Genomic DNA, 14,869 nt, shown 5'->3' on the forward strand with positions numbered 1-14,869 from the left:
ATCAGTATGACATAGAGTACAAAGGTACGAAACAACATGGAAACGCTGATGGGCTGTCGCGCCTACCGTTGCCTACGGCGGAAGAAGCATCTGCAGTGGACCCTGTGGAGATATTCCATGCGACCATAGTCGAATGTTTGCCTGTTACAAACGCAAGTATTGAGAAGGAAACCCGAAATGACCCGACACTCTCTCAGGTCTATGATTTGATGGAGAAGGGATGGCCAGCATATGGTGACTCACTGTTGCCAGCATTCTCGCCAAGGAGGTAACAGCTGTCAGTGTGCCGGGGAACCTTGATGTGTGGATCCCGAGTGGTAATTCCACCCAAGTTGAGAGATAGAGTACTCAATGAGCTTCACGATGGTCATCTGGGAGGGGTAAAAATGAAAAGCCTAGCCAGGGCGTTTGTGTGGTGGCCGGGAATCGATAAAGAAATCGAGGATATGACCAAGAGATGCACAGGATGCCAGAAGGTCCAAAACGCTCCACCACAGGCCCCGCTACATCCATGGGAGTGGCCCTCATCTCCATGGCAACGGGTACACATTGATTTCGCTGGTCCATTTATGGACTCAATGTTCCTAATCGCTGTGGACGCCCATTCGAAATGGCCAGAGGTCATTAAAATGTCCTCCACCACCACGGAGAAAACTATTGCAGTCCTAAGGACCATCTTCGCCAGGAATGGGTTACCAGAACAGATCTGTTCCGACAATGGCCCACAGTTTGTGTCTGAGGATTTCCGGAGGTTCCTGAAGAATAATGGGGTGAAACATTACACATCTGCCCCATATCATCCAGCCACAAATGGATTGGCTGAGAGGTTTGTTCAGACCTTTAAAAAGGCCATAAAGGCAATGTATAATGACGACATACCACTGCAACACAAGGTGGATAACTTCCTGTTTGCTTACCGGAATGCGACACATGCAGTAACCAACCAAACTCCAGCCATACTGTTTTTCAACCGGAGACTAAGATGTCGCTTGGATTTGCTCAAACCAAACATAAGATGAGATGTTGAGGATAAGCAGTTCCAGCACATAAATGAGAAGCCAACCAGGAGCTTCAAGATAGGGCAACCAGTCTTGGCCCGCGACTACCGAACAGAAAAATGGCAGCCAGGCACGATATGCACACAGCAGGGACCACTAATGTACACAGTGGACGTTGGAGAGAGCATCGTGAGATGCCATGCTGACCAGATTCTAGAGTCACAGGAACAAGCCAAACCTGTACCACAAGCAGGTGCACCTGGTAATGAGCCCAAAGTACAGATTGCGTCTACCTCAGAAGCAGGGGTATTGGAAGCTGATGAACCAACCAATGACAATGAGCCAGAATTGACTCCACCGCCAGAACAGGATACTCGAGAAAGGCGCTATCCAGTCCGGATCAGGAAGCCTCCTCAAAGACTGAACTTATAAATGACTATTTCAGTTGATGTATATATTACTGAGGAAATTGTAATTGTAATTAGTTATTATTTAGTTGTTAAATGAATGTTATGTACTGTTTATCTAAAAGGGGAGGAATTGTTGTCTATGTACCTTTAAGGGAATAACTGGTCTTAGACTGCAGTACCGGCAGTGACCACCCCTGTATAAAAGGCCCTAGCAGGCTTCTGTAGTTTCAGTTTCAAGCTGCCTCTTGTTCAGTAAAGTACCTGTTAAACTGTTCTCCCGAAGTCCGTGTATTATTGAGGCGCGGACTTTACAGGGTCAGGACCCCGGATTTCGGGATTTTAACCCCCCACGCGCCTCCAATCCCGACTCCACGGCCCAATGAAAATCCTGCCCATGGTGTCGATGCAGTCATCATCAAGCTTCACAGTATCCCTTCACCAGGAATTTAAAAAAACTATATCGAAAACTTACGGGAAAAAAAGTACATCATGCTGTTTTTTAAAAAGTATTTTTTTTCTTAAAATTATTTCCTTGAGGTATTTTCCAATTAACAACAACTGCAACAACAACTTGTATTTATATAGCACCTTTAACGTAGTAAAACGTCCCAAGGCACTTCAGAGGATTATTATAAGACAACAAATTTGACATTTATTTATTGTTGTAATCTACATCTTCACGGACAATCAGTCTCTGTAATTGCATTAAATGAGGGGTGGAGGTTAACCTAATTATAGAGTTTGGGTACTTTCTAATTTGTGAAACCGACTAAAATCGACATGGTGTTAATTGTCGAAGGTTTATTGCTGTCTTAAACAAGGCTACAGGGGATGTCCTGCTGTATTGCTTGCATTAATAGTATCAGGGAGTTTTAACCAGCCAATTCATCAATGTCAAACAGAAATAGGGTGGGGTTCAGGGTTGCTTGAGACACTGAGGGAGGGAGGGAGTGAGCGAGAGGGAAAGGGAGCGGGAGGGTGAGGTGAAGGGAGGGAGTGGGAGGGGGAGGGAGTGGGCAGGAGGAGGGAGGGGAGGGAGGGAGCAGGAGACAAGGGGAGGGAGGAGGATGTCAACTGGGTCTGAAGAACTAAACAAACAGGCGTTGGTGGGCAGGTAAAGTCCTGGGACACATGCACAGAAATAGTAAGTTTAATACCACTTAACATTTTCTCTAAGTTTTTGGAGCCAGTTGCAAACTGAAGAAGTCATGGTAGGTTTCAGTTTCTGGCTCTGAAAACTGATTGATCTAACTGTTCTATGCTGACCACATGGCTGATGTGATTAGCATAGCGAGAATCAACAACACTGGAGCCATTCTACAGTCAGACAGGTGAGAACATCATAGAATTTTACAGCACAGAAGGAGTCCATTCAGTCCATCGTGCCTGTGCCGGCTCTTTGAAAGAGCTATCCAGTTAGTCCCACGCCCCTGCTCTTTCTCCATAGCCCTGCAATTTATTTCCATTTAAGTATATATCCACTGTCCTTTTGAAAGTTACGATTGAATCTGCTTCCACCACCCATTCAGGCAGTGCATTCCAGATCACAACAACTCCATGCGTAAAAAATGCCTCCTCATCTCACCTCTGGTTCTTTTGCCAATTATCTTCAATCTGTGTCCTCTGCTTATCGACCCTCCTGCCAGTGCAAATAGTTTCTCCTTATTTACTCTATCAAAACCCTTCAACATTTTGAATACCTTTATTAAATCTTCCCTTAGTCATCTCTGCTCTAAGGTGATATATTATTAGACACACTGACATAAAATTGACAATTATAGATTGCTGTCCCATCAGATATCATGCGAAATGGTGGGCAGTGAGCAGGGCTGTGTTGAAACCTATCTTAATTATTCAGGAGAGGGATAACCCCAAGTAAATTTTGCATGCCATGTATAAATATGGCTGTGTATCTCTAGAGAATGACTAATTTTTACTGGGTTTTATAGCATCCAAAATATTCATTTGGTATTATGTGCTATATTATTTATGTAAAAGAGAAATGTAAGAATATAAAAGATGAAAGTACTCACTGTGTATTCTAGTAGCACAGGATGGAATAGAGGCAATGGATAGGGAAAGGGGAAAAAAAAGAGAATAAATAATTAAAATGAGCTAACGTCTACATCACTCCAAAAGTTACCAGAGAAGGTAATTTTGATGAACATGCCTAATAAATAAGCTGATTTTGAAATGCTTGAGCAAGTTGGTTTAAGTGAGTTCATCCAGTGCCTAAAGGACTTTGCAGTCTTTTATGAATAAAGAACAAAAAAGCCGTTGCCTAGCAGCAAGGTCCTTAGAAAGAATGGCATTGTATTTTCCAGCTAGAACTTAGGATACGGCATCGAATTGTTCTTCACACTCCAGTGTCGACTGTAGCGCAGGTTAAACAGAAAACAAACATGCAAACCCGAATTAAAAGCTGCAAATCAAACTTCGTGGCATTTAGCTCACAAGTAATTCGGAAATTTGACACGGTTCCAAACATGCTTCCCACAGTATGACGGAGGTATATTTCTTTTAATCATCAGCAGAATTAAAAGTTGGCAGCACCACAGAGACTGCCTTTAAACCTCCTCCCCCCCACCACCCACACTTTGCAGATACGGTACATAGGATCAGATCAGGTGGCACAGGCCAGCCAGACAAAATAACAAAGCACTCACTGGTCAGGTAACATGGACTCAACTGTAACTAATGAAAACTTTGCTGGATGGTTATGATAATGTCTTTCCAGTTTGGCTGCCTTTAAAACCCAGCCTTGACTGATCTGAATTGAATCTGTTTATTCTCAGTCCGGGTGCTAGGTGGGACTCCATGGGTGTGGGTCAGTAAGAGGAATCAGGAACTGTGCCCTTGCTGATCACCGACTAGCTCGGGCAGCAGCTGTGGAGATTTAGTATCTCCTCTCAGTGGAAGAAAACACGAGTCAGCCCCTTGCCCCCTCTGTGTCAGTTTGGCTCACTCTCACCTCGGAGTCAGAAGGTTGTGGGTTCAAGCCCCACTCTAGGACTCGAGCACAAAATCTAAGCTGACACACTTCAGTGCTGCACTGAGACAATACTGCACCCAGAGGATGCTGCCTTTTGCACGTGATGTTAAACCTAGGCCCTGTTTGCCTGTTCAGGAAGACGTAAAAAAGATTCCACATGCTATTCGAAGAGGAGCAGGAAGCCGTTCCAGTGTCCTGGCCAACATTCATCCATCAGCCAACACCAGCTACATAGACATAGAAGATAGGAGCAGGAGTAGGCCATTCGGCCCTTCGAGCCTGCTCCGCCATTCAATGAGATCATGGCTGATCATCCAAATTCAGTACCCTGTCCCTGCCTTCTCCCCATATCCCTTGATCCCTTTAGCCTTAAGAAATATATCCAACTCTTCCTTGAATATATTTAATGAACTGGCCTCCACCGCCCTCTGTGGCAGAGAATTCCACAGGTTCACCACCCTCTGGGTGAAGAAATTCCTCCTCATTTCAGTCCTAAATGGTTTACCCCTTATCCTTAGGCTATGACCCCTGGTTCTGGACTCCCCCGCCATCAGAAACATCCCTCCTGCATCTAGTCTGTCCAGGCCTGACAGAATTTTATAGGTTTCGATGAGATCCCCTCTCAATCTTCTAAACTCCAGTGAGTATAAGCCCAATCGACACAATCTCTCCTCATACGTCATTCCTGCCATCCCAGGTATTAGCCTGGTGAATCTTCGTTGCACTCCTTCCATGGCAAGAACGTCCTTCCTCAGATAAGGCGACCAAAACTGCACACAATACTCAAGGTGCGGTCTCACCAAGGCCCTGTACAACTGCAGCAAGACATCCTTGTTCCTGTACTCGAACCCTCTTGCTACGAAGGCCAACATACCATTTGCCTTCTTAACCGCCTGCTGCACCTGCATGCTTACCTTCAGCGACTGGTGCACAAGAACACCCAGGTCTCGTTGCACTTCCCCTTCTCCCAATCTATTGCCATTCAAAAAATAATCTGCCTTCCTGTTTTTGCCACCAAAATGGATAACCTCACATTTATCCACATTATAGTGCATTTGCCATGTTTCTGCCCAATCACCCAACAGATTAGTCAGTCTTATATTTAATTCGTTGTTTACGGGACTTTGCTGTGTACAAACTGGCTGCCATGTTTGCCGAGATAACAACCGTGACTGCAGCTGAGAAGTAACTTAGGGCTATGAAGTGCTTTGAGACATCCTAAGGATGTGAAAGGTGCTATACAAGTGCAAGTTCTATCTTTCTTTGCAGGTGAATTCCTCTGCACAGGTACCTAAGTTTAACAATCCTTAATAAATCCAAATCACACTGGATGACTAACCATAAATAAGGCAAGCCATTTGTTATTGGGCAGATCCTCTTAGAAAATGGCATTTGCACTGCATCGGGGACTTTTTAAGAAAAGGCGCAATTCTTGGGCAGTAAAGCACACGGCTGGCAGCAAGTGCCAAAACTCGCCGCACTTGCCACGGCGCGTCGAACCGTGCCAAATACTGATCCTTACTGTAAATCCTGTGTGCACCAGATACAAAGATTTGCTTTTAAAATTAGGCCGTAACCTTTGGCTTTGTCCTTTTCTAGTTTGCTTTCTAGCTGAATACAGTGTGGCTCTTGCTCAGAGTCACATCTTATACCTAAGAGGCAGAGAGGAAGCGAAGGCACTGCAAAGGGAAAACTGGGAGAGAATGCAAATCGTAAATTCAACAGCATAAAACAAGAGCACTTGTGTGCTGATGAGAAGGATACGGGTTTTGAATCCTGAACATGTATAAAACATGGATGTTGCCTCTTGGAGTACAATTGGTATAATTTCCACCTTAATAATGATTTCAATTGCAAAACAGCAGCTGGAAAGTCTTCTTACCTGTGATGGTATAAGGATAGTAGTTCCAGGCTTTTTCTGTGATATAAAATATTCGAGGTACCACAGCCCTAGCCCAGCTAGGGAGTTTGCTGAGGAGAGGAAGCAGAATGAAAATAGCATCATCAGAGATAGAATCCTGCATTGAAGATGAATGCAAGGCATTGTACAGAAGCTGAGATCATAGGCCGGGCTTATAAATGTTCTGAAACATAAGAATTGCCAATCATGTATGAATGAGCCCCAAACTAACGAGAGATGCATTACAGCCTGTATTGCACATCCTAGCCAATAGTTATTGTATATTATACCTCTACACACACACACAAAATTTAAAATCTATAGTCCTACTAGTCATGAAAAATGGCAAGTGCCATCACAGAGTTGCAGTGAAGAAAAACAGACCCTTTAGGGCACGATTTCAGAGTACGTCAGGGCACTGATACATGGCACCAGAGTGATGGGAGATTGATCGGCATCTTTAACCCCACCTTGTTGCCGGGTTCTTGACCTCAACAATTACGTTGTGGAGAAGCGTTGAACCAGGTCTTTCCCTTTGGGGGGGAAGGTAATAACCATCCCACCTTATGCGCCCTAATGGTCAAACCAAAGTGGCACTGGCTGAGGCCTTTAAAAAGATCACCGAGTTACCTATGCTCAGTTGCAACTTAGGCAGGGAGACCAGGAAAAATATGATGGAACATTTTTTTTAAAAGGGATTTCAAACGGAGACTAAAGCAATAAGGAAAGAGTGGCCTGTGATGATGGGGATGCAACTGGGGATAGAACAATACAGCAGGGTCAGACAATGGAAGTGCAAAATTATAGGCCAACAATTGCCATTTTCTGACATAAGGCCATTCAGATTACAAAAATACACTCTTGAAAAAAGCACAGGATGACAAAGGAACGTCTTTATTATGTCACTTCCACAGGACACAAGCAAGGAAATCATTCAACGCAGACCATTTATTGAATAGTGACAAAATGGGATTGTGTCTATTCAGCTGGCTGCCTTTGGCAGATATTTCAGGATCAATTAATTGTGTGGTGTGTTCTGCAAGAATTTATTTATCTGACTAGACATGATTCAACATTCGAGACACGATGAGTTCTAAAATGTGGTTATATAAACTTTAAAGATTGCAGTTCCAAATTCAGGGTCTCGATGCACTAAACTGCACTCCATTCATTTACATTGTGTAAATTCCAGTGCAGGAAAAGCCTTGTCCCACTTCCTCCCATTGTGTAGAATGCCAATGTAGACACCACTTTTTTCCCCTCTTCTAAGCCTGCCGAAACAGTTCCCCATCTAACTGGGCAATTAACATGCAAATTCCATTAAAGGTTAGCCTTTAAGATGGATGACAAGAGTGAGGAGTTGACTTCATCTTCCCTGTTTTCCCTTCTTTCCTGTGGGTAAATGCCATGCCTTCACTCAGCACCTTTCTCAGAAGCTTGCTGTACGGAAAATTAAAGATATGAAATTGCACCCTACCAAAACCTTACCACCTGCTCTTGAAGCACAAAATAGGCAGTGCCATTTCACAGTCTCTTAAAATTTGCCATTAATATAGGGCAGCTTCCTTTTTTATATGTTAGCCTTAAGAGGATTCCCCTTTACCATGGTTGACATGGTCCTCGACCGTGTCCGTTCCATTTCCCGCACTTCTGCTCTCACCCCTTCTTCTCCCTCCCAGAGCCACGATAGGGTTCCCCTTGTCCTCACCTTTCACCCCACCAGCCTCCACATTCAACGGATCATCCTCCGCCATTTCTGCCACCTCCAGCGTGATTCCATCACCAAACACATCTTCCCCTCCCCTCCCCGTTCAACATTCCGAGGGGACTGCTCCCTCCACGGCACCCTGGTCCACTCCTCTATCACCTCCAACACCCCTTCCCACGCCACCTTCCCGTGCAAGCACAGGAGATGTAACATCTGCCCTTTTACCTCCTCCCTTCCCACCGTCCAGGGCCCCAAACACTCCTTCTAAGTGGAACAGTATATTACTTGTACTTCTTGCAATTTAGTATACTGTATTCACTACTCACGATGCGGTCTCCTCTACATTGGGGAGACCAAATGCAGATTGGATGACCACTTTGCAGAACACCTCCGTTCAGTCCGTAAGCGTGATCCCAAGCTTCCTGTCACTTTAATTCTCCGCTCCACTTCCACTCTGACCTCACCGTCCTCGGCCTCGTACACTGTTCCAACGAAGCTCAACGTAAGCTCGAGGAACAGCACCTCATCTTTCGATTAGGCACTTTACAGCCTTCTGGACTCAACATCGAGTTCAACAATTTCAGACTATAATCTCGGCCCCTATATTTTTTTTAAATTTCTCTCACATGGCAGCTGTTGATGATTCTGCCAGTGCCATTTACACCTCATCTAGAGTCATTTTTGTTTCTTAACTTGTCCCATTACCATCTCCTTTTGCTTTGCACCATCATCCCTTTGGTCTCTTAATCTCTCCTGCCTTCCATCCTATCACCGACCTTCCCTTTTGTTCTTTCCTCCCCTCCTCCTTTTCCCTGCCCCTACACTTGCTTAAAAACCTGTTCCATCTCCAACTTTTTCCAGTTCTGACAAAGGGTCATCGACCTGAAACGTTAACTCTGTTTCTCTCTCTACAGATGCTGCCTGACCCGCTGAGTATTTCCAGCATTTTCTGTTTTTATTTCAGATTTCCAGCATCCGCAGTATTTTGCTTTTGTATTAGCCTTAATTGTAACTACCTCAGTTTTCAAAAGAAAGACTTGCATTTATAAAGCACCTTTCATGACCTTAGGACAGCGTTTTACTTTTGAAGTGTTGTAATGTAGGAAACTTGGCAACCAATTTGCATACAGCAAGGTCCACAAACAGCAACAAGATAATGACCAGATAATCTGATTTATCATAGAATGCTTACAGCACAGAAGGAGGCCATTCGGCCCGTCGAGCCTGTGCCAGCTCTCTGCAAGAGCACTTCAACTAGTCCCACTCCCCCGCCCGTTCCCCGTCGCCCTGCAAATTTTTTTCCTTCAGGTGCTTATCCAATTCCACTTTGAAAGCCATGATTGAATCTGCCTCCACCACCCTTTCAGGCAGTGAATTCCAGATCATAACCATTCACTGTGTAAAAAAGTTCTTCCTCATGTCGTCTTTGGTTCTTCTGCCAATCACCCAAAATTTGTGTCCTTTGGTTCTTGACCCTTCCGCGAAAGGGAACAGTTTCTCTCTATCTAGACCCCTTATGATTTTGAACACCTCTATCAAATCTCTTCTCAACCTTCTCTGCTCCAAGGAGAACAACCCCAGATTCTCCAGTCTATCCATGTAACAGAAGTCCCTCATCCCTGGAACCATTCTTGTAAATCTTTTCTACACCCACTCTAAGGCCCTTATATCCTTTCTAAAGTGCGGTGTCCAGAATTGGACATATTACTCCAGTTGGAGCAGGAATGGTAGCATAGTGGTTATGTTACTGGACTAGTAATCCAAAGGCCTGAATTAATATTCCAGAGATGTGAGTTCAAATCCCATCACAGCAGCTGGGGAATTTCAATTCCATTAATTAAATAAATCTGGAATTAAAAAACTAGCATCAGTAATGGTGACCATGAAACTACCAGATTGTCGTAAAAACCCATCTGGTTCACTAGTGTCCTTTAGGGAAGGAAATCTGCCATCCTCACCCAGTCTGGCCTATATGTGACTCCAGACCCACAGCAATGTGGTTGACTCTTAACTGCCTTCTGAGGTTCAAGAAGGCGGCTCACCACCACCTTCTCAAGGGCAATTAGGAATGGGCAATAAATGCCAGTGATGCCCACATCCCATGAACAAATAAAAAAAAAGTTGAGGCCGATCCAGTGTTTTATAAAGGTTCATCATAACTTCCTTGCTTTTGTACTCTATGGGCTCGATTTTAACTCAGGTGCGGGGAATTGTCGGGTTCCCCAAATTTGGTGTTTCCCACACGAATCTAAATTGGTCTGTGAGATTGATGCAATTTTCACTCAATTGGCCAATTGATTTCCAACATGTGGGAATCCTTGGCAATTGAGTATTTCCAGTCAGAAAGTCGCAGAATATGACGTCATCATTGCTGCTGCTTTTAAGGTCCACAGCAAGCCTTGCTTCTTCTGCAGGCTTCCAAACTTCACCACTGAGATGGCACAGGAGCCTGCAGGAGCAACGGCCAGCGGGAGGGCAAGAGCTGCCCCCAAATTTGATGAGGCTTCACTCCAGGCATTGCTGGATGGTGCTAGGGCCCGCAGGGAGGTCCTGTTCCCTTCTTCAGGGAGGAAGAGACCTCCCAGTCAGACCAAGGCTGTGTTACTACAGGTGGCTGGGGAAGGTAACTCCTTGGGGCTCACACGGCACACCTGGATGCAGTGCAGGAAAAGATTCCATGACCTTGATTGCACTGGAAAAGTACTGTATGAAGTTTCCATCACCCTCAATCTGATCCCCATTGCCTTTCCTCACTAGCACTCAGCTTTAGCAATCTCTTCCTCCACATCCCACTTGACACTCACATCCATGCACCGTTACCCATTCCCTCTCTCTCTATGCTCACATTCACATAACTATTCCACCATGCAGCCCTCACACTCCCTCTCACTCTGATGCTTTGTACACAACTGACAACAAACAGGGAGGGCCCTTGGTCTTGCAACCTCACTCCATCTTTGTCTCCTTCTAAGTATCTATGCTATGCAATCTCTGCACTCACTCCTTCATTCTCACTCAACCTCCACTTGTCTCCCTCATTGCAGGAAAAGAGAGCTCACAACAGGAGAGCGCGAGCCAGGACAGGAGGAGGGCCGCCCTCATTAGCCCAGCTCACCCCAGGAGGAAGGTGTCCTGGAGATTGTCGGGGCTGACCTAGATGTGGGAGTTAGGGAAGGAGAGATAGGTGCATCCCCGCAAGCTGGTGACAGAATAGTTTTCCATCTCTCTCATTGGCATTGCGTGAGTCGCTGATAATGATTCTTAAGCTACATCATATGGACTTATGATCATCTGCAAAATGCAATGTGCATGTAACCTTGGCATCACATCTCTTAACTTTTTCCTTGACTCCCCCACAGGACCATCGAGAACCCCCATCCCCACTGTGCAGGAGTAAGAGCCTGAGCAGCCAGACTCCTCAGAGGAATCTGCAACCTCTGAGGGCGCAGCGTCATTAGAAATAAGCGCACCCAGCACCAGCGCAGGCACTCACACCTCGGTGGGACCTTCGGGACATAGAGTAGAGTTGTCACCTGGTGTATCACAGCTCACAAGTGAGCATCAGCAGATTGTGGAGACAGGGACAGCAGTGGAGAGTCCTAGTTGGAGGGCGCAGGACTCTGCCAGCTCGGCTCAGCTGCATGTCGACCCTCTGCCTCTGGGTCCATCCGTAAGATCAGAGGTGATGGAACTCCAGGCACAGATGCAGGAGTCTCTGGCAGGTTTTGTCTCCAGGGTGGCTGAGAGTGTGGAGCGAATGGAGGAGTCCATAGCGAGCATGAGCAGAGCCTTTGTGGAGTCATTGGTGCATGAAGCATCAACACGGAAAGGATGGCTACCTACGTGGAAATGATTGCTGCCTCCGTGGTAAGGCTGGCTACGGTAGAGAGGAGGGCTACGGCCATGGAGGAGGTTAGTCGCCAGGGTATGGAAAACATGGTGAGTGTTCAGAATAGAGTGACATCTCTTGAGGAGCGATGGGCATCTATTGAACAGAGAAACCAGACCTTCATGGAAGTCCTTCCGAGTAGGACTGCCATTGCAGATACGGGTCCCCATGGCCCCCCTGATGTGCAGCAAGGTGCTCTCAAGCCACTTACAGGCACTGAGGGGGACCTGACCCATGAGAGGGAGGTTGGTGGCAGACCTCAAGGAAGTGGGGGCTCCTCTCCAAGTGCTCACACTGCCATGCCACTGCAGAGCCCTCGGTCAGAGCCCCGCTGGAGTCCATACCCAACTGAGATAGAAGTCTCAACTCCTGCACAGCCGCAGGAGCAGCAGACTGCTGACGAGCCCTCAGAGGCTCGCCACCCCAGAGGACGCCCGCCAAAGGTGTCGAGACAGGAGCAGCAGGAAAGTGAGCAAGGGGCCTCCACATCTGCTGAAGCCACACGGGAACCACTATGTAGGAGCACACGTAAGAGGAAAATAAAGCACAAATAGTCACAAGGGTTGTCACTTAGGTGAAATGTTGTGTATTCTGTAAAAATGCCATCAGTTGTTTGTTTTGCATAAAAATTCTGATGGCAACTTCTGCAGTTGTAGCGTGTGTCATTTCGCAAATGGGGCTGGAGGTCCTCTAATGCCAAGAAGGGAAGGGAAAAAAGGCCTCCCATGCTTCTGGTAGATGCCTCAGTTGAGGAAGCACTGAGTGAGGGTGGCGAAAGGGGTTTCGCAGGAGGTCACACTGGAGATGTGTGTGAGGCTCCAACCTTCCACAGGTGTGGTTAAGCCTGGTAAAAGTTGCCCCAGGCCTGAAACAACAAAGTCCTGCCACCTGCAAATGATGGCTGACCAAATCTCCACTTTAATAGATAACCTGCAGCTGATAGTCAGCAAGCCAATAGTGTTCACGCCAGGTTTCACAGGCGTGATCCCCACCAGGCATGTTTTACATGGGAAAAGGGTTAAACAGGCAAGGGCCTGTTAAAATGGGATTATAAAGGCCAATGAGTGCTGTTTAAGGGCCCTAAAGACCAGTCCTGCCTGTTGCAGGTGGGACTGATTCAGGGCCATCAGACACGCCTGGGTTAAAATGGCTAGGTGTCGGGAACCAGGCCGGTGGGTGGGGGGGGTGTCCCGACCCCCAGGTTTTGCGATATTAACCCCCCACACGCCTCAAAGCCCGCCTGACGGCTGAGTTAAAATCGAGCCCTATGCCTCTATTTATGAAGCCCAGGATCCTGTATGTTTTTTTAACCGCTATCCCAACCTGCCCTGTCACCTTCAATAATTTGTGCACATATACCCCCAGGTCTCTCTGTTCATGCACCCACTTTAGAATTGTACCCTTTCGTTTATATTGCCTCTCCTCGCTCTTCGTACTAAAATATACCACTTCGCACTTTTCTGTATTAAATTTCATCTGCCACATGTCTGCCCATTCCACCAGCCTGTCTATATCCTCTTGAAGTCTATCGCTATCCTCCTCACTGTTCGCTATACTTCCAAGTTTTGTGTCATCTGCAAATTTTGAAATTGTGCCCTGTACACCAAAGTCCACGCTATTAATATATATCAAGAAAAACAGTGGTCCTTGTACTGACCCCTGGAGAACACTACTGTATACCTTCCTCCAGTCCGAAAAACAACCGTTCGCCACTACTCTCTTTTTCCTGGCAATTAGCCAATATCATATCCATGCTGTCCCTTTTATTCCATGGGCTTCAATTTTGCTGGCAAGCCTATTATGTGGCACTTTATCAAACGCCTTTTGGAAGTGATGTGTTGTGGGATACCAGGACATCAGGAAGAACGCCTTTGAAATAGTGTCATGGGATCTTATACATCCATCTGAAAGGGCAGATGGGGCTTTGGTTTAACATCTCATCCAAAAGACTGCACTTCCAACAGTGCAGCACACCCTCAGCACTGTAGTATCAGCCCAGATTTTGTGCTCAAGTCCCTGGAGTGGGACTTGAACCCCCACCCTTCGTGACTCAAAAGGCGAGAGTGCTGCCAACTGAGCCACAATTGACAATTACTATTCCACCATGTTCGGGTAGTTACTTTCAATTATTTTTTAACCAAGATTTTCAGCACAAGACCAGCAAAGAGAGACACTTCAATCCATGCTAAACGTTTATTGGTTGCTAAAGCTCTACTGACCTTTTCAACTGCACATAAATACAAGACTTCTCTCAACAGTTCAGCTCCAGCAAGTTGGCTATAAGAAATGGAGGTCCACCAAGTCCTTATAAAACTTGTTAAATGAAAGTGCTCATTTATTCTCCTCCTCGTTTTGTTCCATTTTCATTCAATACATTTTTTGACTAAATTTGATCTGCAGCCGCTCGCTACTGTTCAGCTCCTGACTGTCTTTACTCCAGTGAAGCACTAAGTGAGGTATGACCCCCAAACCTGCTAAATTAGGCCCAGTAACACTTGTGTAATGTACTCCGGGACCAGAGCAAACATCTTGTCAAATTGCTACCAAAATGAAGATAAATGCCCTCTTGTATAAACTGGTGGCAGCAGGCAATTTATTATCATTTTGCACAACATTGTCACTCCCAGTGCGAGTCACCAAGGCAGATTTGAATAATATGATTCCTGAAATAGTAGTCTCAGATTTTAAATCAGAAATATGCACTGGGGAGAAGTGAGACCAAAATAACTGGATAATGGGCTTCATCGCTTCTATATTTAGCTGCACAGCTTAATGTCTGTTTAATGAAAGGGCCAATTGCACGTGTCATCAATGGAAGTTTATGCTAATCCAACCTGTCATCTCTCCCTTACCTAGATCTTCAGGAGGTACTGAATAACAGCATGTTAAATATAGAGCTCGGTGTTTAAAAAAAAAGAAAAAAAATGATTAAATCCACATTACAGAATGCAAAGATCTGCTTAAATTAGGTC

The 14,869-nt window shown here is 45.7% G+C and overlaps 1 protein-coding gene across 1 annotated transcript in view; it reads right to left on the minus strand.

Moving 5' to 3' along the window:
• LOC147110533 (cytoplasmic phosphatidylinositol transfer protein 1-like) overlaps positions 1-14,869 on the minus strand; it is a 175,974-nt gene that overhangs the window by 122,290 nt on the left and 38,815 nt on the right. Inside the window, exon 3 of the mRNA XM_086002238.1 lies at positions 6,283-6,371. Coding sequence (XP_085858364.1) covers positions 6,283-6,371 — 89 coding nt within the window. The remainder of the gene's footprint in view (positions 1-6,282; positions 6,372-14,869) is intronic.

Source organism: Somniosus microcephalus, chromosome 11 (genome assembly GCF_052327205.1).
Source record: "Somniosus microcephalus isolate GS21.2 chromosome 11, FLI_Smic_1.0, whole genome shotgun sequence".
Taxonomy (NCBI): Eukaryota; Metazoa; Chordata; class Chondrichthyes; order Squaliformes; family Somniosidae; genus Somniosus; species Somniosus microcephalus.